The sequence below is a fragment of the Epinephelus fuscoguttatus genome, linkage group LG3, assembly GCF_011397635.1.
Source record: "Epinephelus fuscoguttatus linkage group LG3, E.fuscoguttatus.final_Chr_v1".
NCBI classification, from domain to species: domain Eukaryota; kingdom Metazoa; phylum Chordata; class Actinopteri; order Perciformes; family Serranidae; genus Epinephelus; species Epinephelus fuscoguttatus.
The window spans coordinates 1,428,960-1,451,775 of NC_064754.1; the positions used below are offsets into that span (position 1 = coordinate 1,428,960).

Genomic DNA, 22,816 nt, shown 5'->3' on the forward strand with positions numbered 1-22,816 from the left:
TGCATAAAAGACAAAAACAGAGGCAGCGTTGTAGGAGGCGGTGGTCGGTGAGGCCGTTAAATACATCGCAACTGGAGGACGGAGAATTCCTTTCTCTAGTACTGCCGATGAGAGAAACTGAATTGTTATTTCTTCTTCGTGTCTCACTAGAGCTACGTATCAGGTAGTGACAGCAACACTGCCCCCACGGTTCCCGGTGGTACTGCTCCGTTTGGCCCGTATCCGTAAGCTTTATAGAAACGTGCAGAAATACGGACGAAATGAACGCGTCATGATCGTGATGACATCACAGTGACATCATGTGATCAGCTGGAGGTGCAGCTGCCTCTCCCCCACAGGGCTGTAGGCTCCATAGGAGTGTTAAAATGTGTTTGTCTTGTTGTGTTATTGGGAGCCAGAATAGAAGGAGTCAGTGTGTGACTTTAGTGAGTTTGAATTAACCCTTTAAACACAAAAAGTCGCAAAATAACACAAAGACAAAAACTGCTCGAGGCAGCTCCCGTGTTCACTGACTGTTTCTGTTAATGGAGTCTGGCTCTGAGACGAACAGTCATCAGGTTTTCTTTTAAATACTGAGGTTTTAGTCAAATGCCACGTGTTGGTGACGCACTGAGTGAACGACTGGATACAATAGACTTGGATTATATTGAACAAGTACTGTGAGAGTTTGTACGTAGATGCTTTGACATAGTTTTGCTGTTGTTAAACGTGGACCCCATTAACTTCAACTCATCAAGAATTTTCTCCATTTTTGGACTCTTTGTTCACCTGACAGGAAAGAGAGAACTTCGTGTAACACGAGGAAGGTAACTGATACACAAGTGGTGATGTTGTGAGTGAAGTGTCCCTTTAAATGACCTGCTGCTGATTATCAGCTGATGTGACCTGGACTCCATTTCAGCAGGTGTCTCCGCCCTCACCGCTCTGTAACAAGCCTCATGTCAGCACGGCCAAATGAGGCGTTTAAGTGTTGACAAAGACAGCGCAGTACTTTTGATAATTTGATTTTTTGCATTAGTCTATATTGTTTATGTTGCTCTCAAGTGCTAATCTGCACGGCAAATTGAAAATGGAAAACCACAGCCAACCAGCTCAAACCAGTTACTACCATATAACTATTCAGGAATAATTACTCTTATATATATCTTAGGACTTTATTGTAGAGAGTGAGACATGAGGTCGTGTTGTCTGCAGCTGCTGCCGTGACGCAGGATGTTTCTGATTCAAACAGAGTAAATTAAAACCAAAGTGACAAAAACCAAATAATGACACAAACAGAAACATCAGCAGAGGGTCACACCGCATCGACACAGCCTCGGGGAAACAGCACGAGGTTTCCATGGCAACATTACTCATATTTGTGTGGTGAGCAGGATGTTTAGGTTCCCATGACAACTGGGAGACACGTCATGACTTCACAGTGGACGTCTGGATTTACTGTACGTGTGAAACGTTCACTCGACCGGGGAGTTTGAAGTTATTGGACCAATCATCAGTGTGCTTCTCTTTCATAACAGACGAGTCTTATTCAGACCTGCCGAATGTATTTCCTTCCTCATTAAACATTTGCAAACATCACTGTTGAACATTTTAAACTAAGCACTGTTTTGGGTTACGAGTGCTCCGTCTTCTTCTTCCCTCCCTTTGTTGGCGCATTCCTGCGTTTCCTGACACATCACTGCCCCGTGTTGATCAGTGAAATAAAACACCGCTGACAGAAACCTGTATTGCGTCACTTCAACGCATGTGCATGAGACAAAAATCAAAAAATGCTCCACAGCGCCACTACAGGTCAACAATTCCACAGAGAACCTTTAATCTGATAGCGTGAACTTCAAATATGAGTTAGAAAAATTTAATCTAAAGCTCAATCTGTGGACGATGTTTTCTACTGAAGCCTTAACTGCATGAGGCTGTTTGTACAAAAAGTAATGCACCACAGTTTGTACATTTCCCATGTAGGGATGAGCCAGTAATTTGTGCATGACCCCTAGATTTTTTAAGGCTGTGATCATGTGACCCGTGCACTGCCAGGAGTAAAAAAGGAAGCGGGCTGGAGTGGTGGATGGTGTAACAAAATGAGTCCCTGATTCAAACAAAGCAAGACAACTCTAGGTCTGAAAGCACCCTGAAAGTTCCTCCTCACCATTCTACAACACCAGGTCAATGGTTCCCAGAGGTCTGGCGAAACGCTCCCAGACTAGCTGCGTTCTCAGAACCCATCGGCTGTATTCGGCGTCTGACTCCCGGCAGCCTCTGGGCCCCCGACTTTTTGGCATTCTGGTTTGATTTGGGCGGAGGAGGCGAATTTCCGTTTCCGACTTCCGTTTATATATAAGTGAATATGCTGAACCATTGCGATGGATTCAGAGTTTGCAGTGACGCCAATTATGTTACGTCTCGTTAGTTCACCACACGGAGCGTTTAACCTGGCAACAACTGCAGCCGGCTCAAACGTGATTGGTCAATATCACACGGACTACAAACAGCCTACAACCAGAAACCAGGGCTCTTCCGCTCTTCTTCTGGAGGCAAGATCTCCGGGGTTTGTCTACAGACTCTACATTCACTGAATGTAGAGTCTGTATATAGAGACTAGACTAGCTGTCATCAATACAATCATCTACCTGATGACCAATCTCCCACTCGTATGAATTCTACTAAGTCTGAAACACACAGTTGAGTTTAATTTATCATTTGACTCCTAAAACTTTTTTTTTTTGGAGGTTATGTTACAGTTTGTGATGCCATAGTGACTTCCTGTTTACACAGGTGATTGGTTTTGATTGGAAGATGTTTCCTAACAGCAGATTTATCATTTATCTGACAATCAGTCGAGTGGAGAGAAAACTGTGAGAAAAGTTATGAACGAGTGACAGCGTGTTAATAAACAGACACATCAGTGTCAGTGTGTTCAGCACTTTGGTCTCTGAAGGTGACGTGACATCGTCTCTCTGTTCGTTTGGTTTTTTTGTTTCCAAGTTAGACTTCAGCAGTCGGCTGGTGATGCAGCTGTGACCCCTCTGTTGCTATAGAAACCACTCACATCCCTGGGTAACCATGGAGATGATGGAGAAACGGGAGGCATGCACGTCAAAATCATAAGTCCAAAGGAAACTGTAAGAAAAACAACAAAAAAAAACAACACTGAAACTGAAAAAGATGAAAGTAAAACACAGAACAAAAATCACTGATAACAGAGGAGATGATCGGTGATCAATAAAGACTGAACATCATGCAAACTGTCACTCTGAGGTCAAACTGCAGTCAAAGCAAAAGGTGACAAAATCACACAATTCAGTCAGAACATACATCAAAATATTTAAACACTACCTCAGGTCAAATATATGAGACGATGTCAATGACAGTTTATCTGACAGTGTTCAGAGATTTAAGGTGGAATTTTTGTAAAAATTAAAAAATAATTTAAATAGAGATCTGAGACCTCTGAGTTGTGACTTTAATCTGAAAACATTCTTTGTCCTCAGAAATTAATCTCAGAGCTTCTTTTTTTTCTACAGGGTCCTAAACTTCATCTGTGGAGGACGAGACGATTCTGAGATGAAAGAAAAACGAAGAGAAAACACAGTAAATGACAAGAACGGAGAGAGGACTGTCTGCGTGTTCAGATCAACACGCCATGTTCATGTCAGAGGCTTCCGTGTCTCTGTGTTTCAGTTCAGAAGCAGCAGAGCTTTTTATTCCATCCACATGATTTATTCATCAGCAGCTACACGCTAACATCCACGAGAGACAGACAGAGAGCCAATCCTGGAGCAGCTGGACACACACACACACACACACACACACACACACCTATATTACCATCAGTCGACTATTGTTCTGCACCGACCAAACGGACACCTCTGTTTCTGCTCATTTTTAAAAAGTCCCACAAAGAGCTGTAACATGTCTTAATTTCATAAAAATAAAATTGCTTATCATTAATGAAACTTCATGTTCAGACTCAGACCAACTGAGAACCTACACTGCTCAAAAAACTGAAGGGAACACTTAATGGTCACAGTCTAACAGGAAGTCAGGAACAATGGAGAGGCAAACAGGAAATGGTTTTACATGTGGTGTCCACAGACAGTTGCTCTCTCCTTATCCTTCCTGACTGATCCTTCTCTAGTGTGGTCTTCTGCTAGTGTCCTTGGCACTACTGGTAGCATGAGGCGGCACCTGCAGCCCAATCAGGTTGATACCAGACACCAGGAGACCGGCCGTTACACCAGGAGAGCTGGACAGGGCCGTAGAAGGGCATCAACCCAGCAGCAGGACCGCTATCTGCTCCTTTGTGTGAGGAGGAACAGGAGGAGCACTGCCAGAGCCCTACAACATGACCTCCAGCAGGCTACTGGTGTGCATGTTTCTGACCACACTGTCAGAAACAGACTCCATGAGGGTGGCATGAGGGCCCCACGTCCTCTAGTGGGACCTGTGCTCACAGCCCAGCACCGTGCAGCTCCATCATTCACCAGAGAACACCAGAACTGGCAGGTCCACCACTGGTGCCTCGTTGTCTTCACAGATGAGAGCAGGTTCACACTGAGCACATGTGACAGGCGTGAAAGAGTCTGGAGACGCCGAGGTGAACGTTATGCTGCCTGTGACATCATCCAGCATGACCGGTTTGGTGGTGGGTCAGTGATGGTCTGGGGAGGCAGATCCTTGGAGGGTCACACAGACCTCCATGTCAGAGCCAACAGTACCCTGACTGCTGTTAGGGAGTGACTGTCAGACCTTACGCTGCTGCAGAGGGCCCTGGGTTCCTCCTGGTGCAGAGGGCCCTGGGTTCCTCCCGGTGCAGAGGGCCCTGGGTTCCTCCTGGTGCAGAGGGCCCTGGGTTCCTCCCGGTGCAGAGGGCCCTGGGTTCCTCCCGGTGCAGAGGGCCCTGGGTTCCTCCTGGTGCAGAGGGCCCTGGGTTCCTCCTGGTGCAGAGGGCCCTGGGTTCCTCCTGCTGCAGAGGGCCCTGGGTTCCTCCTGCTGCAGAGGGCCCTGGGTTCCTCCTGGTGCAGAGAGCCCTGGGTTCCTCCTGGTGCAGGGGGCCCTGGGTTCCTCCTGGTGCAGGGGGCCCTGGGTTCCTCCTGGTGCAGAGGGCCCTGGGTTCCTCCCGGTGCAGTGGGCCCTGGGTTCCTCCCGGTGCAGTGGGCCCTGGGTTCCTCCTGGTGCAGAGGGCCCTGGGTTCCTCCCGGTGCAGTGGGCCCTGGGTTCCTCCTGGTGCAGTGGGCCCTGGGTTCCTCCTGGTGCAGAGAGCCCTGGGTTCCTCCTGGTGCAGGGGGCCCTGGGTTCCTCCTGGTGCAGAGGGCCCTGGGTTCCTCCTGGTGCAGAGGGCCCTGGGTTCCTCCTGGTGCAGAGGGCCCTGGGTTCCTCCTGGTGCAGTGGGCCCTGGGTTCCTCCTGGTGCAGAGAGCCCTGGGTTCCTCCTGGTGCAGGGGGCCCTGGGTTCCTCCTGGTGCAGAGGGCCCTGGGTTCCTCCTGGTGCAGTGGGCCCTGGGTTCCTCCTGGTGCAGAGAGCCCTGGGTTCCTCCTGGTGCAGGGGGCCCTGGGTTCCTCCTGGTGCAGAGGGCCCTGGGTTCCTCCTGGTGCAGAGGGCCCTGGGTTCCTCCTGGTGCAGAGAGCCCTGGGTTCCTCCTGGTGCAGTGGGCCCTGGGTTCCTCCTGGTGCAGTGGGCCCTGGGTTCCTCCTGGTGCAGAGGGCCCTGGGTTCCTCCTGGTGTAGTGGGCCCTGGGTTCCTCCTGCTGCAGAGGGCCCTGGGTTCCTCCTGCTGCAGAGGGCCCTGGGTTCCTCCTGGTGCAGTGGGCCCTGGGTTCCTCCTGGTGCAGTGGGCCCTGGGTTCCTCCTGGTGCAGAGGGCCCTGGGTTCCTCCTGGTGCAGAGGGCCCTGGGTTCCTCCTGGTGCAGTGGGCCCTGGGTTCCTCCTGGTGCAGAGGGCCCTGGGTTCCTCCTGGTGCAGAGAGCCCTGGGTTCCTCCTGGTGCAGAGGGCCCTGGGTTCCTCCTGGTGCAGTGGGCCCTGGGTTCCTCCTGGTGCAGTGGGCCCTGGGTTCCTCCTGGTGCAGAGGGCCCTGGCTTCCTCCTGGTGCAGAGGGCCCTGGGTTCCTCCTGGTGCAGAGGGCCCTGGGTTCCTCCTGGTGTAGTGGGCCCTGGGTTCCTCCTGGTGCAGAGGGCCCTGGGTTCCTCCTGGTGCAGTGGGCCCTGGGTTCCTCCTGGTGCAGTGGGCCCTGGGTTCCTCCTGGTGCAGAGAGCCCTGGCTTCCTCCTGGTGCAGAGGGCCCTGGGTTCCTCCTGGTGCAGAGGGCCCTGGGTTCCTCCTGGTGTAGTGGGCCCTGGGTTCCTCCTGCTGCAGAGGGCCCTGGGTTCCTCCTGCTGCAGAGGGCCCTGGGTTCCTCCTGGTGCAGAGGGCCCTGGGTTCCTCCTGCTGCAGGGGGCCCTGGGTTCCTCCTGGTGCAGTGGGCCCTGGGTTCCTCCTGGTGCAGGGGGCCCTGGGTTCCTCCTGGTGCAGAGGGCCCTGGGTTCCTCCTGCTGCAGAGGGCCCTGGGTTCCTGCTGCTGCAGAGGGCCCTGGGTTCCTCCTGGTGCAGTGGGCCCTGGGTTCCTCCTGGTGCAGTGGGCCCTGGGTTCCTCCTGGTGCAGAGGGCCCTGGGTTCCTCCTGGTGCAGAGGGCCCTGGGTTCCTCCTGGTGCAGTGGGCCCTGGGTTCCTGCTGCTGCAGAGGGCCCTGGGTTCCTCCTGGTGCATTTCGTTTTCAGATTTTTCAGTGTGATTTGAGTCCAGCCCTCAGTGTGTTGATGATTTTAGTTTCCACTGATCTCAACACATTAAACAATGTGCATCAGTAAAAACTGATCTCATGTGTGATTTAAGTGTTTTTTGAGCAGTGTATTTACTGACAAGTCTCGTGATAACTCTTCTTCCTCCATCAGTGAGCCACACTGTCACTGGCTGACACGTTCCTTCATTCCCATGAACACACACGCTGTAGTTTATTTAGACTCAATCCCACACACTCACCGTCCTGCTGACACACACACACACTCACCAGAGCCCCAATTGTTGCATGAATTTTGGCGTCTGGTTTGACTGAATGAACCAACAGTTAAGTTAATCGTGCGCTCCCACACTCACATCATCATCTAAAACAAGACAACACAACTTGTTAGCTAGTGCTAGCTAATGTCTGTGGAGAACTGTTTGGCCTCCAGCTAAGCCCCGCCCACCAACAAACATCACACTGTTTACTAACAGTTAAAGAGTGTATGGTTTCTATTAATGTTCTGAGTTGTAAAGCCTGGTTTGACACAGCAGCTTATCAAGGACAGTTTTCTCCAGAGGGAGACAAATAAAGTAACCTTGACCTTGACCTTGACTTGCTCACTTGTTTTTTGTTGCCTTGTCAAGTGCTTTGCAAGTCTGTTTGAAAAGTGCTCTGTAGATAAAGATTATTATTGTGATATTATAAATGTGTATTAATCCGCCTCAGTAAATAGTCCTCTAGACTATTAGACTGATCCTTCCTATAACGCTTCTGCATCTGCTGCTGTTACTGCTGGTGGTACTCCTGCCTGGTCATGTGACGTCTGCTGGGAGGACTTCCTGTTCGATCAGCGATGATGTCACTCTGAGAGAGAGAGAGGGGAGTACAGCTGAGAGGTGATGGAGGGATGAGAGAGAGGAAGAGGAGAGGCAGCAGGATGAAGAGGCAGCAGGGAGGGAGGGGGTGATGCTCTCAGATGATTGGACAGCAGCTGAGTCAGCTGTGGGGGGGGGGGGGGGGGGGTCTATCGCCCACTGGAGCATGCAGGAGCATCAAATATTCATCTCACTGCTCCAACAGAGGCAACGCAAGACTGCAGGAGGAGGAAGAGGAGGAGGGCGGGGATAGAGGAAGAGGATGAGGAGAGGGGAGGAGGAGGAGGGGAGGAGGAGGAGAGGAGAGGAGGAGGAGGAGGGGAGGAGGAGGAGAGGGGAGGAGGAGGAGAGGAGAGGAGAGGAGGAGAGGTTGACAGTACATGGAAGACGCTCCTGTCTGATCTAAAAATACCTGAGAGTTCAGTCCGATAGAGACGTCATAAACGAAAGAGAAGAAGAAGAAGCCAACAGCGGTGAAACTACAAAGACCAGCAGACCTGATCACTGACTGATGACCAATCAAAACATCTAATTCAGACTTATCACAATAAAAGCCTTTTTTTCATTCAAACCTTCAAATGTAGAAAATCCCCTCATTCAGCGTCAGCAAGCCGCTGCTCTCACACCAGCTGATAAACAATATCTGATCAGTCCCTACACACACACACATACACACACAGGACAACACACACACACCAACAGACTACAGTAATCTGCCGTACTAATGTGCTGCAATGCAGCAAACACACCCTGTCTGTCTGTCTGTCTGTCTGCTTTTATTTTTTTAGCTTTTGATAATTCAGTTTATTGTTGAAGCAGCTTGAGGAAAACAAATGTCGATTTACCTTTCTGAAACTAAAATGTTCACACCTCTGTGTGTATGTTTACTGCAACACACTCCTGTTACACTGTGTGTATTCATGCAGCTCCTGATTTATATCATTTACTCCATATTTTATTTGAACTATCTGCTTATCTGGAGTCTCTCCTTGTTTCTACTTGTGTGATTTTATTATCATTATTATTATTATTATTGTCACCCAGGTTTTTCAGTGGCAACAACTGCTCTTGTGCTTGACCCTTTGCTAAGCCCCGCCCTTTGTGATGATCCGTCAAGCTGTTGGAGCGACCGTACACATGCTGCGTTTTTGACTCTGACATTTATTGTTTTAAATGTAGAAGGAAGCTGACAGCTGACACAGAGTAGCACCCAGCGCCCCACCTCGTGTTTTCCAGGCACTTAAAGATGTGACATGTGTACGGCCCCAAAGATAGGCGGGAGCTAGAGCCTGACGAACAGTGAACATGCACATCACTGCTGATCGCCACAGGAGACAATGAATATAAAGGGAAACCTCACTGATATTGAACCAGCTGTGTGGCATCGCAATGTGTGCAGATGAACCGTGTTTGGCTTCATGCCGCTGCCAGCACCTGGACCTCCGCTGCTGGAAAGGCAGGGATCTCCAGGGGAAGTCAAACAACGTTCATCTGCACACACTACGGATCCGGATATGGACGGAACCTTCTGTCCGTGCTCCGCGTTCATTTCGTCCGTATTTCTCCACATTTCCGTGAAGCTTATGGATACGGGCCAAATGGAGCAGTACCACCGGAAAACGTGGGGGCAGCGTTGCTGTCGCTACCCGATACGTAGCTCTAGTGAGACACGAAGAAGAAATAACAATGGCGGAACTTTTTCGCCTGAAACGCTGAAAATAAAATAAAAGAGGGAGACAGGTTTTTCCTATTTTATCTTATATTTCTCCATCTCCCCTCGCTGGAAGCCTCAGACCATTAACACACGACCTCTCCGGGTTACGAGTGTCATTAACACACGACCTCTCCGGGTAACGAGTGTCATTAACACACGACCTCTCCGGGTAACGAGTGTCATTAACACACGACCTCTCCGGGTTACGAGTGTCATTAACACACGACCTCTCCGGGTTACGAGTCTCATTAACACACGACCTCTCCGGGTTACGAGTGTCATTAACACACAACCTCTCCGGGTTACGAGTCTCATTAACACACGACCTCTCCGGGTAACGAGTCTCATTAACACACGACCTCTCCGGGTAACGAGTCTCATTAACACACCACCTCTCCGGGTTACGAGTGTCATTAACACACGACCTCTCCGGGTTACGAGTGTCATTAACACACGACCTCTCCGGGTAACGAGTCTCATTAACACACGACCTCTCCGGGTAATGAGTCTCATTAACACACAACCTCTCCGGGTTACGAGTCTCATTAACACACGACCTCTCCGGGTAATGAGTCTCATTAACACACCACCTCTCCGGGTAACGAGTCTCATTAACACACCACCTCTCCGGGTTACGAGTCTCATTAACACACGACCTCTCCGGGTAACGAGTGTCATTAACACACCACCTCTCCGGGTTACGAGTCTCATTAACACACCACCTCTCCGGGTTACGAGTCTCATTAACACACGACCTCTCCGGGTAACGAGTCTCATTAACACACGACCTCTCCGGGTAACGAGTGTCATTAACACACCACCTCTCCGGGTAACGAGTGTCATTAACACACCACCTCTCCGGGTAACGAGTGTCATTAACACACGACCTCTCCGGGTAACGAGTGTCATTAACACACGACCTCTCCGGGTAACGAGTCTCATTAACACACGACCTCTCCGGGTAACGAGTGTCATTAACACACGACCTCTCCGGGTTACGAGCCTCATTAACACACGACCTCTCCGGGTTACGAGTCTCATTAACACACGACCTCTCCGGGTAACGAGTGTCATTAACAACCTGTGACCACAGCTGTGTTGTTGTTGAATCTTTCTCAGAGAGGGCTGATGCTACGCTTTGATTGGCCAGTCTGTATTTGAAGGGCAGGACTTAGCGAAGGGTCAGTTGTTCATTTGACAATGTATAACCTTGAAAATATAGATGACAGTTTGTGTTCAGTATGGAAGAACATTCCTGCAAATAAAGTGATAAATAAATAAATAAACAAATAAAAACTAAAATATTTCAAAACATGATAAAAAATATTAAAATAATAAAAAAACAAATGTTCAAATGTCTCATGACCATAAAAATTTCATTTGATTTGAAAATTACCTGAGCTGTAATTTAATACTGTAAGTATCAGATCTTTGTTTTAATTGTTTTAAAATTAGATATTAATCATGTTGTGGTTGAGTTTCTCCTCATTTTAATTCACTTTCCTTTAAAAAATACTGATGATTAAAATCAAAACATTTAGAAATCATACTCATAAGACAGCCTTTTATTTTATGACGATGAAAATTTAAAATATTAATTTACATCTTATTTCTAACATTGATCTGATTTCTTTCTTTCTCTTTATCATCAATTCTCTAAATAATTTTATAAATGTGATTTAAAATATCACAACTTTAACATCGACTCACAAAGACGTCAGAATTCTGTGTCACACAGACATTATTTTGGCTCAAGTACAAAAACTATGATATTTTATTTTTAACACTGTAAATCACAGTTTTACATTTAAATTTTCATTTTGCTAAATGTTTGTTCAGCTTGTTACAACAACAGGCGATCAAAGTGTGGAGGCACTTGTTCTGATCTGATGCAGAATATTAGGACGTTAACTGTTAATAGTTCCTGGTGTGAAGTTTCTTACCGGTCGGACCTCCCCGGTGGTGTTGGTGTACTGCCGCGCCAGACCAAAGTCCAGCATGTAGCACTTCCTGTAGGTGGAGGGAAGCCGGCCCATCGCAAAGTTTGACTGCAGCGACAAAACGAGACAGAAATTCAGTCAGGTGTGAGCCACAGAAACACAGGAGAGCTCTTCATGAAGAGGATTAAAAGGTTTGTGTGAAGTGGCGAAGGCCACGTACGAAAGCGAAGCGTGGAGCTAACGCACCGCTACAAATCAGCCTTCAGTTTCTAATCCGGCACCTTTAACTGTGACACGTGCAGCTCCTCGCTGTGGAGCAAATATTGTGATATTTAGTTATTATGTAATAAAAATGTTTTTATGTCTTTGATTTGGTTTGTTTTATTTCATGTTGTTGTTGTTGTTGCATCAAAAACCAAATTCCAAACTCTGGTCCAGACTTTTTTTTTTCTTGTTCCACCAAATAAAACAATTTAATTTGAAGATTTTATGAGATGAAAAATTCAATATTTTTGTTGTTTTTTGTTTCTCTGAGTTTGTTTCTTTATTTTATTCCATAAATGTCTCTTTGTCTCACAGATTTTGTGAGTGTCAATCAAACACTTCAAAACGACAGTGAGCTCTGAAAAAGAAAGAAGTGTTTCCACCGTACCGGTTTGATGTCGCGGTGCAGGAAGCCCACTGAGTGGATGGCTTCGATGGACTCCAGGATCTGCTTCCCGAGCCGCAGGGTGGTGCTCATGGTGAAGGTTCCTCTGGGCTGACTCCTCCGCAGGTCGGCCAGGTTACGCCCCTGCAGCAAGACGGGGACGGTTGCTTAGCAACAACATCAAAAAAACTACAGTGGAAGTTAAACAAACGCCATCACTGCCACGGCACCTGACTTCTTTTAGGAAAAACAGTCTGAACCGACAACTACATAAACTTACTTTTAAAACCTCATCAGAGCTGAATTTATTGATGTCTAACAAAATCATCTGTCTGTGTCCTTCACAATAAAAGCCTCTGTAAGCCCAGGGGGCGCTCACACTCAGACTCACCTGAAGCTGCATGACCACGTAGTTAAATTTGTCATTTCTACCGCAGCCAATGAACTTACAGACGTGATTTTTACCTGGAGAAGAGCAGAGGGTCAATAACACTGTAAAATATTCTGATTTAATACACCTGTCACACATCTTGTTCTTCTTGAAAGTAGAAAGCACCAGTGTGTAAAAGCGTCTCACCCTGCAGCTTCTTCAGCACCGCCACCTCCATCTTCAGCACCTGTTTGGGCTGCTGTGCCGACTCCACCTTCAGCGCCACGTTCTCCCGCGTCAGCAGGTCCAAGGCCTCGTAGATCTCCCCGAACCCGCCTCCACCGATCTTTTTCAGCTGGGACACAGAACAGACTCTGGGTCAGTGCGATCGTCTCAGTGTCACAAGAGCTTCGTCGCCCAACCAAATAAACATCATCATCAATCAAACAGAAATTAAATTCTCAGTTGTTTGTTCAAACGTTTTCATCTCGTCTTCCTCCTCACCTCTCTTCACCTCCTCCTTTCTATTCTTCTGATTGTTTGTCTGCCTTCTATTTTTCACCTCTTTAATTTCTTCTCCTCATTTTGCTTCTTTTCCTCTTTAACCTCTTCAACATGCTTTCTATCTTGTACACCTGCGTACGTTTTTTATTTCTCTTTTCTTTTCCTTCCACTCTTTTGCTCTTTCTTTCACTCGACCAGCTGCTGAACTGACTCCTCAAAATGAGACAAAAAACAGAAAACTTGCAAGTTTAAACTTTCAGATCAGCAGACAAGTTTTTAACCTGTTCGGAACCCAATTATGTTCCCCAAAAAATCTCATAGTGGCTTTCTACTCTAAATGCACTCATAAATCATTTGCCAAAAAAAAAAAAAAAAATCAAGATACGTTATTCTGTTTCCCCCTGTTCGTTCCAATGGACGAAGAATCTTATCGCAGAAATAAACAAGAAAATCTGACAGTAACGTCTTAACACACCTTTTTTCAACAAAAAACATGTCATTTATCTTCCATGAACTTATCAGTGAATAAAAGGTGTGCTGGTCAGACACAGGGAGCCCGGTCTCACTCCGAAGTCACCAAAATAAAAAAGGCGTCCTTTAACGTCAGCATGATACGCGTCTGGTTGCTGTTATAGTTTAACTGTGCCCGGCGGCATCAGGGGGAAACGCGGAGAGACAAAGACGAAAGTTAAGGCACCAACAGTCTGAGTGGGGCAGGTGGGAGGGGTCCAACAACCACCAACTTTCCCCCGAGACAGCGGTGTTAGCGCCCCGTAATATTGTAAAGCCAAACCCTGTTCTTTTTTCTTAAGCCTAACCACGTGTTTGTTGTTGAAGGAAAAAACATCAATTTGTGGTGGTGTACCAACATAGTGCTTTTATTTTGAAAGAGACTGTATGCAAACTGTACATTTCCTGTGAAAACAGAAGTGTATTTTGAAAACAGACAATGCATGTAGCAGACTGAAGTTGACACGGCATTGACAACCACACCCAGGGGACATTGGACGTCACATGCGGACAAGAATGTGTTGACCAGAAGCACATTCAGTGACGGACTCATTCCCCCATGATGCACCACAGAGCGCCACAGGAAGTCATTTCTGCCTGCAGCCATCAACCTGCACATCTCCGCCCCCAGAGTGTCCGAATCAGTAGACTGACATCTGGCCTTTATTCACCTAATTGAGCACAGCGTTAGTTCAGGCAGGACACAATGTCAAGCTCAGCTCCATCCCAGCTACATCAGCTGATCTCAAACAGCCAATCAACTGATGGATCAGCTGATAGATCACATGATTCCTTTCTATGCAACCAGTTGGCTAATCTCATTCAGGGCGCCCTATTTGAACTGCTCTGGCCTGCCTACTGGTGCTGCTTCCTCTGCAAGCTGCTCTGCAACCTGCCTCCACCCCAGCTCCTCCTTTTCACGTTGTGTCTGACTTATCAGTGTCATTTCTGTTTGTCACTGATGCTGCTCTGTTCTGTTCTGTTCCCGGGGGTCTTTGCTGCTTCTCTCCCTGCCTTAGGCTTTCCATGTGGGCGCATGGAAGGGCAGACAGGTTTGCTCTCTGCCTCAGGCTTTCCTCATTTGCACGTGAAAGGGCAGACAGGTGTGCTCTCTCTGCTTTATTGTTTTCCACGCAGGTGTGTGGAAGAGGCTTTCTGCGTGGGCCCGAGGAAGGGCAGAGACATACCACTAAATATAATTCTGCAAATGGAAATAAAGTTTTCTTTGATTAAAGTGTTCCTGACTGAGCTGCATTTAGTGCAATGTTTTTCACCTTTTGAATATAAATAATTCAATGTACAGTTCACATGACTGTACGTATTCCTTGTGTTTACTCTTATTCTATGGTTGTGCTGCTCTCCTGATTATCCTAATTATCGTAGTTAAAGTTTCAAACTTACAGTCTCAGCACAGTGATGATGTATATATTTTTTATTATTTTCATTTGTAATATCTGAAGTAGTAGTGTTAAACACTGTAGCATAATGCACATTTAATTTTATTTAAATGAACATTTCTATTTCATTTTATTTTTATTGCTTTATATTTACATACTTTTTTCTCACTTTTATTCTGACTTCTTATAATCTCTGGTCTTTACATCAGAGCAACTGTAACGAATCATAATTTCCCCTCAGGGATCAATAAAGTATTTCTGATTCTTATAAAGTGATGCTGTAAAACACACTGCGTACGTATTCTATATCGTGTTCGTCATCACAACTAAAAATATCCTGAATTTCTGAAGCATCTCCAGACAACAGCTGCCATTTCAGTGGACGGATATTTTTGAGAAACTCCTGAGTAAAAGCTATAAATCTTTTATATGATTTTCTGACACGCATCAGTCACGTCTCATCTTTACAATATGACTAACAGAGTCATGGTCGGCCATGCTTGTTAAAAAAGGACGAGGTTCTACTGCAGTCCACTTTCAATGATGTGGAACGCTGTGACTGGCTCATAGATGTCCAATCAAATAAGTCTGTGGACTTGGAGTCTCCAATCATAGATCTAGAAATCCTAGAAATGTTACGTCCATTGGAATGGACGGACGAAAGACGGAAGTCTGAAGAAAAGTTCATGGATCTGGTTTTAAACAAAGAATTAATTCGTTAAAAAATAAATCAGACTATTTAAAATATTGTGAATATTTAAAAACATCAGGAAAACTTCAGTTCTCCGCCTCAATCCTTCTGTCTTCCCTTATCAATTCCATCTTTCCTTCTCTTCAGTCCTTCCTTTTCTTTACTTCCTTTCTTCCTTCATCTCCTCCTTCACCTTCTCAGTTCTGTTTGTCCTTCCTTCAGCCCTTCCTCCCTTCTTCTTGCCTCCTTGTTCATTGTTGTATTTTCTCTTGTTCTCGTTTGTGATCGCCGGCTGAATCCTGCTGAAGATTCTTTGAGCCAAACTCTGAACTGTGTTATATTATGGGCCATAAAACACGTTAAATATATGTATGCATACACACACACACACACACACACACACACTCATTCAGATGCATCCGTGTGTGTGTGTGTGTGTGTGTGTGTTGAGCCTCAGCAGTTCAGTGGTTCCGACAGTAAATTGATCAGTGAAGTGCAAACAGCCTGCAGGCTCTACGCCGTGATCTGATTGGCCGAGACAGGAGCTGCATTATGTAACTTTTTATTCCAGAAACCGGAGGAAGCTCAAAGGACAACGGCCGAGGCTTTTTATGAATGACATACATACATTCATGTGTATTAGCCCTTTAACGACTGGTCACATGTTCTTTCCATGATTAGTTTCCTTCCCTCCAGCCGCAGGTGCCTGATAACCCACCACAGTCGGTGTTTCATCACTTTGACATGTGAGTCTCAGGTGAGTTATGTTCAGGTGTTGTTGGAGCTGAGAGCACAGACGGTTTTTGAAAACACTTCCTGCTGCAGCTCGAGGCTGCTTCAGCGTGTGAGATTTGAGATTCAGATGCTGAAGGCGAAGTTTTCTTCTTCTGGATTTCATTTTCCAAAACCCTCTCACTTCTACATCGTCAAACACTGTTGCTTTGTTAGTGGCCCTACACGTCACAATATGACGCGCTGGGTGGCCTCCGGCGTCTGTTTTGGACATTCGGGAACGACGTGTCACTTTAGGCTTGTTACATGCACTGTGTCTTTTCAAAATAAATCTTTGATTTCACAGGAAACGTACAGTCTGTCCTCGTTAACCCTTTCAACTCTGCAGCAGAAACGGTCCTCCAGCGCCTGCGTTGGAATCTTTGTGTCAATAGCGTCAGAAACTTTTCCAAACTCCTCCGGGGGTTTATTGGATTTGTTTCAGATTCAGGAGGTATGACGACTAATGTGACGCAAAATTGCAAAGGACAAGTTGGTGGCTCCAACGATGATGTCATAGGTCATGTAAGAACTCGCCATTTGGGGCACAGACATGAAACATCATGAAACCTGTCCTAAAGAATTCAACAGATCCGTCTCGAAGTTGTTCAGTATAATCTCCAAACCCTCATGATGCCAAACTGAGAAGCTTTTGTGTTTTTGTGAAACGGCGTTGCCGTGGCGGCACTTCTTTTTTTTTGACGATGTTTTGACATGACACAGGAAGCTGCTGTAACTAAATCTGCTCCAAATTCCACACGCTGACCAAGAGTCCAGGCCTGAAGACGTCTCCGTGCCCATATTGACCCTGAGTTATAGCATCACTTACTGACAACAGGAAGTCAGCCTTATCTGACACAGACCCTCTTTTACATTAAATTTACACAGTGTGAGCTACACATGAAATACAGCAACATGATGTATAATTACTGTGTTGTCTAGCGCCACACAGTGGACACAGGAAGCTGTACACAGTTTGTAATAGGTCATTTCCAGCACCACACACGCCACGAAGGAAACAACATCTACGTGTTGCACATGTTGTCCGACCGTACAAAATTATTTTAAAAAATAACCAATGAATAAAAATAAATATAAAAATGAATAAATATACACAAATATATAATAAAACAAACACACAATAACAGAATAAGTAACATTACATAGAACGATTAAACAAGTATCATAAATAAATGAATAAACATACACAACACTATATAGCACTTTTAAATCGAATAAATAAATATAAATAATAATAATAATAGATTAAGCAATATAACATTACATAAATCAATTTAAATGTAAAAATTAAATTAAAAAGCAATGCAATCGTTTAAATAATTTAAACAGCCTGACTCACCACTTTCCATCGGTCTTTGACCATGCAGTTTGGCGGCAGGATGTCGGCCTGCTCGGACGTCCCGTTCATGTTGGCGTTGTCCTGGAGGCCGGGGACTAGGCACTGCATCTGCCAGCCAGACAGAACACGAGCAGCTCCCAGCTTAAAAGAGCCATTTATCTGTGTGTGTGGGGGGGAAGACAGGGGAGGGGAAGGACAGCACAACAGTCAGTAAATTAAACGCATCGCTTCGGTACTGGGAGGCTCCCAGTCTAACCACAGCCCTGTGCTGGGACAGTCGCAGCAGTCCAGTTAAACAACAGGCATTAGAGATGGCTGGCTGCCATTAGAAGCCATTCTTCAGCTGGATCAGGCTACAGGCCGGTTGGTGGGGGGGGGGGAGGGGGTTGGGGGTGTGATGGTATTTGCAGTAACTGGAGCAAATATCATGTGTGTGCAGGAAGCAGCCGGACGCTCTGCTGACATCCCGACAGCCATCGTCTCCACCCAATCATCAGAGACCACGACAGGCTGGTTTCAATTGGACCATCTGAACTAACAACCATCAGCATGGCGCAGGAGCAACGTCCCACTGTGACCCACCCGACCCACAGGACACCGCTGTGATAAACGACTGCCATTAACTCCATCACTTTTTATATATTCTTATTTTAAAGACGCTTCTTCTCTTTCGTAGCTTCATATGAAACGTACAGACAGTCTGACTCTCAGATAACTCTTTCCCACCAAATCAACTCTGGTTCTTGAACTTGGTCCGTTCAGGACTCTCAGAGACCTTTGCCGCTATCTAGCGAGTCTCCACCTGTTTTGAGTGGAAGCATTATAATCATGGATGTGTCATCAACAGAGGGCGCTACACAACAGACATAAACGATTGTTGCAAAATTGCGGACTAATGTGACCTGCAGACTTTTGTTCTGTTTGCGCAGATTTTTGTTTTTACTCCAAAACCAAGCCCTGACCAGCTGTTAATAAGACCACTGCACGCTGTCCGACGATTCCTAACTTGACTTCTTCAACCTCTCCTCATAGAATACGACACGCTCACTGACGTCGTCACCGTTCGCGTTTCAGGTTACAGAAAACCACCTACTTTTTGGTTCTAGCTGAGAACCAACTTTTCGGGTTCTGAACCAATTTATTTTTGGTCGCAATGCTGTGAACAGTTCAAAATCAGGTGCGGAAACCAGAGCGCAAACGGTTCCACGCTGATGGAAAAACAGTGAGAAAGAGAATTAAAGGATTTCACACATTGTTGAATTATTCCTTTAAAAGTTCAGTTCTGACTCTAAATTAGAGTAACTACCTAATTCTGCCTCTAAAAATACTGAATTCACAAGCTGTTGAATGTTTTAAGGAACATAAAACCCATTCTCACCCCCAACTTGTCAAATGCCACCGCTTTGTCAGTAGAGATCGGCATCGGATGCACAGAGGCACCCTTCGTGGTGGTACAACACAAACCAGGTGGCGGCAGTTTGTAATTCCATCGGCAGCTACTGTGTAAGGGTAAAACACTCTGTGTGGGGCATTTCACATGGGAGCCCACTGTTCAATCCCTGTGTGAATTTTCAGGCCAGACGATGACGTCATTTTTTTAAACCCAACCAGGTGCTTTTGTTGCCTGAACATCAGGAAGTAAACCTAAACGTTTTTTTTTTTAAGAGACTGTGTGCATCTAACGAGCAGAAACTCTACATTTATTGCAGGAATGGAAGTTTATTTTGAAAAGACACAATGCATGTTTCAACTCGCCGTCCCTGAGCGTCCAATTTTGATGCTGAAGAGCTTCGTACACATCCTGTGTTAATGTGTCTGTCCACTGACAAAGTGGCGGTGTTGGGAGTTGGGATGAGAACCTGTCAGCGGGAACAATATAAATAAAGAGTTAAGGGCTGTCCACACCAGGAGCAATTACTGTAATGAGGGCTATAACCGTTCTGTGGCGCCAAGCACGTGCTACACGCTGCAGCTGACAAAAATAAAATGCGGCAACATCAGTTTTCAGGTAACGTCAGAGAGGAAACTACGGCTGCCCCTTGATTGACTCTTTTTTTGGTTTGTTTTTGCCAGTCAGCACGCTGTGCGGTGAATTTCTGGGGACTTTGATGCCAGTCAGCTGCAGACGTGATGCAGCGGCACAGAGGAGGAGAAACCTTCCACCATAAGGCTCAGAGATAGCATGATCACCTCACAGACATGACATCTAGCGTCGTTAGCGCAGCTACCTTGTTTGCTATAAACATCGAACGGCTGAGCTCCGATCCGATCAAACTTTAAAACTTTATATGGAAAAAAAACAAATCATCGAATATCTGTATTAAACGGCTGAATCTAATTCAGCTGACATCATTCTGAGTTGGGAACAGCCTTGTCTAAAACTCTGTCTGCATGTGGACAAGAGGCCAAAAGAGGAAAATATCTGTGAAATACTGAAACCCTCAGGAATCAGAGAGGTCTGTCACCTTTATGGAAGAGTTTATGGAAGTTAAGTTTATTTTGGTAGAAAAAAGAATCATTTTGGTATTGAATCAGCACCGCTGCTGTGCCTTCTTCTCCCTGTTGGGGGCGCCAGATTCATTTTGAAATGCAGTGAGAAAAGACTTGTTTTGTTATCTCAGTCTGTTCGCAAATATGGCCATTTTGGCATGGTGTGCTGCTGGGTGGCGTCAGAACCTTTCACAGTGTTATGATTCACTGCAGGTCGGCTGGACAGCACCTGTTTCAGCAGTTTAATACACGGCTGGACAGTGTCAGTTTGAAACACTGCCGATGTGACGATGTAATATAAGGAGCTGGAAAGTCCCTACAGGACGGGCAGGAGGGACGGTGGGTGGGTCCAACAAACCCCGGACTTTCACCCGGGAGCCCGCTGTCTTTTTCTAAACCTAACCACATGCTTTGGTTGATGTCCCAGCGTTGGCTGCGGCGTCCCGGAACATCAACAGCAGGAAAACAGCAAGTGCGTAAAATGTTGACGTCAAAGTCCAGTGACAAAGCAGCGACATGTGACGACTTGAGGTGAGAATGTTTTTTTTTAAGGGTTTGTCTTGTCAAAAAATGCTTTGGAACTGGGTTTAGCATGGCTGGTGGTGTACACTCCCAAGTCAAGCATCACGACCAAGAAGCTCCATAAATGAAATGGTTGGACTGGGAAGCTGGATGAGTGTAGGTCAAAGGTTGGAAAGACTTTTCTAAGATTTGAGTTGGAGGAGCTTGTCAGGGAGCAAATAGCCTGGGAGTGAGCTCTGCCTGAGAAGACCGCTACAAGGGAGATACGTCCCAGAGGCCTTCACATAGTTTGAGAGTCGATCTGAGGTCACAGTGGTTGTTGCCGAGAGACCGTCTGGTCAAATTTACAGGGGTTTTCTGATTTGACCTTTTTGTTGGGACACTACAAAGACTTCTGTACGTTCCTGTAAATAATGTGTTGACTGGTTCAAACTGGGTTGATCACTGTACTGGAGCTCTGCTGACCCTGTTAATCTCTGAGCATCACTCTCACAGCCGCTGTCTCAACCTACATCTACCTGTAACCACCTGTCTGTGCGCTCTGCCGGTGGTCGACCTCAGCTGAACTGTTCTGATGCAACATGTCTGCCATGAATGGTCGTCAGTTTTCAGTGGATTTGTGGGGAAACTTGAAGTTCACAGTGATGCATGTCAGTCCCCAAAGCATGCTGTTCTGCATGCAATGCCACGGGCCGTCACCAGTGCATGCAGAGCTCAGGCGGACTGCAGATATCATGGAGAGTGTCCGCTGTGTTTCCAGTCAGACCAGCTCTGTCAGAGGACTGGACGGACTGGGAAGGAGGGGAGGAGGCTTCTCTGCACCTGCAGTGATACAGCTGTGTTACACTGCAGCATCACCACCACCAGCAGCATCGTCATCATCATCAGCTGACCAGCGACCAGCAGCTGGGAGTCACTGTAACACTGGAGATGTAGTGAAACCTGCTGCAGGCCTCAACACACTGCTGAGCCGCCAATCACTGCAGAGGGCGGGACCACAGAGTTTCTCTGAATACACTGCAACAGGACGGCCGACAACCAGCCAATCAGAACTGATATAATAGGCCGCACTTTGGAAAGCAGAGCTAGATGGTAAACAAACATGGCAGCACACCGGTAAGGTAAGACAACACGTTTACATGTGGTTTTCTATATGTTCTCTGACATTTATCCTAACGATATGAGGCGGTCTTCGTGGAAAAAAAGCTTGTTTAGTGGACTAACTTTGCACTTGAAGGTTGCCCGTTCACTTACATTTTAACAGGTCTGACGCTACTATGCCCCCCGGCTGTATCTAGGCTAACGGCTAACATGCTAACTATTATTTTTATGTCACTAGTCATTTGAAACAAATTTAGGACGATAGGAGACAGGTTGAAATAAACTGAAATTTCCCTTTAAGGTTTGGATGTAAAATGTGAAATTTATCCATATCTCGCTGACTTCCTGGGTATATCAGTATTATCCATATGTATTCAACCTTTCTACCACACAAAGAGGTGAGTTCTGATTGGATCTGCTCCCAACTCGTCCCTCCCTTACATTTTAGTCTCATTTTTATTTGTTTATAAAATATATTCTGTCAAAGTTTTTGTTAATATTACATATCATTTAGTTATTATCTGATTTTCATAAGTGAAAAAAATGTCTGACAAAAACTGTAACAAAAATAAATCATCTTGTTAGCATGTTAGCATAAAAGAAATCAGCGGTATAACACAGTAGGCTATAGCAAAATATCAGTTAGTAATCAAAAGCAATGTATGGTATTATAATACAGTTCAGTATACTATAACTATATGGTATTTGTACACTAGCATAATAGTGTAGCATAATGAAGGTTAGTGTGTTAATATAAAGTATGATTTGGTATGATAAAGTTTTTGTACATGGCGTTATAGAAAAATTGGTTTGCATGTATAATATTGCATAGTCAGTATCATATCTTATAGTGTAGTATAGTTATATTACAGTAAAGTTAGAGTCACCAGGTCGGTCAGCAATCAACCATAGCTAATGTGCTAGCTACGTTAGCTATATTGCTAATGTTAGCGAACCTTTTATTTTCCCTGCCTGGGTTCAGATGAACTGATCTGAACACACATTATAGGCTGTAAGTTAACATAAACTAAGAACGTGTTTTCCTGCGGTGTCGTTTCTAAAACGAGCAGTAAGTTAACGTTACTACAGTCTGTTATAATCAAGGTGTTAAAAAGCAGACAGCGTAAGCTAGCCAGCACCATATGTTAACACGCGGTATGATATTGTAC

At 46.0% G+C, this 22,816-nt stretch overlaps 1 protein-coding gene across 2 annotated transcripts in view; it reads right to left on the bottom strand.

Moving 5' to 3' along the window:
• Positions 1-22,816, bottom strand: part of ttbk1a (tau tubulin kinase 1a) — a 77,558-nt gene that overhangs the window by 46,517 nt on the left and 8,225 nt on the right. For both annotated transcript variants that reach the window (XM_049572113.1, XM_049572114.1), the window contains exons 2-6: positions 17,535-17,693; positions 12,509-12,656; positions 12,323-12,396; positions 11,935-12,075; positions 11,286-11,390 (exon numbers count right to left, since the gene is read on the bottom strand). In XM_049572113.1, coding sequence (XP_049428070.1) covers positions 11,286-11,390; positions 11,935-12,075; positions 12,323-12,396; positions 12,509-12,656; positions 17,535-17,642 — 576 coding nt within the window. In that variant the 5' untranslated portion in view covers positions 17,643-17,693. The remainder of the gene's footprint in view (positions 1-11,285; positions 11,391-11,934; positions 12,076-12,322; positions 12,397-12,508; positions 12,657-17,534; positions 17,694-22,816) is intronic.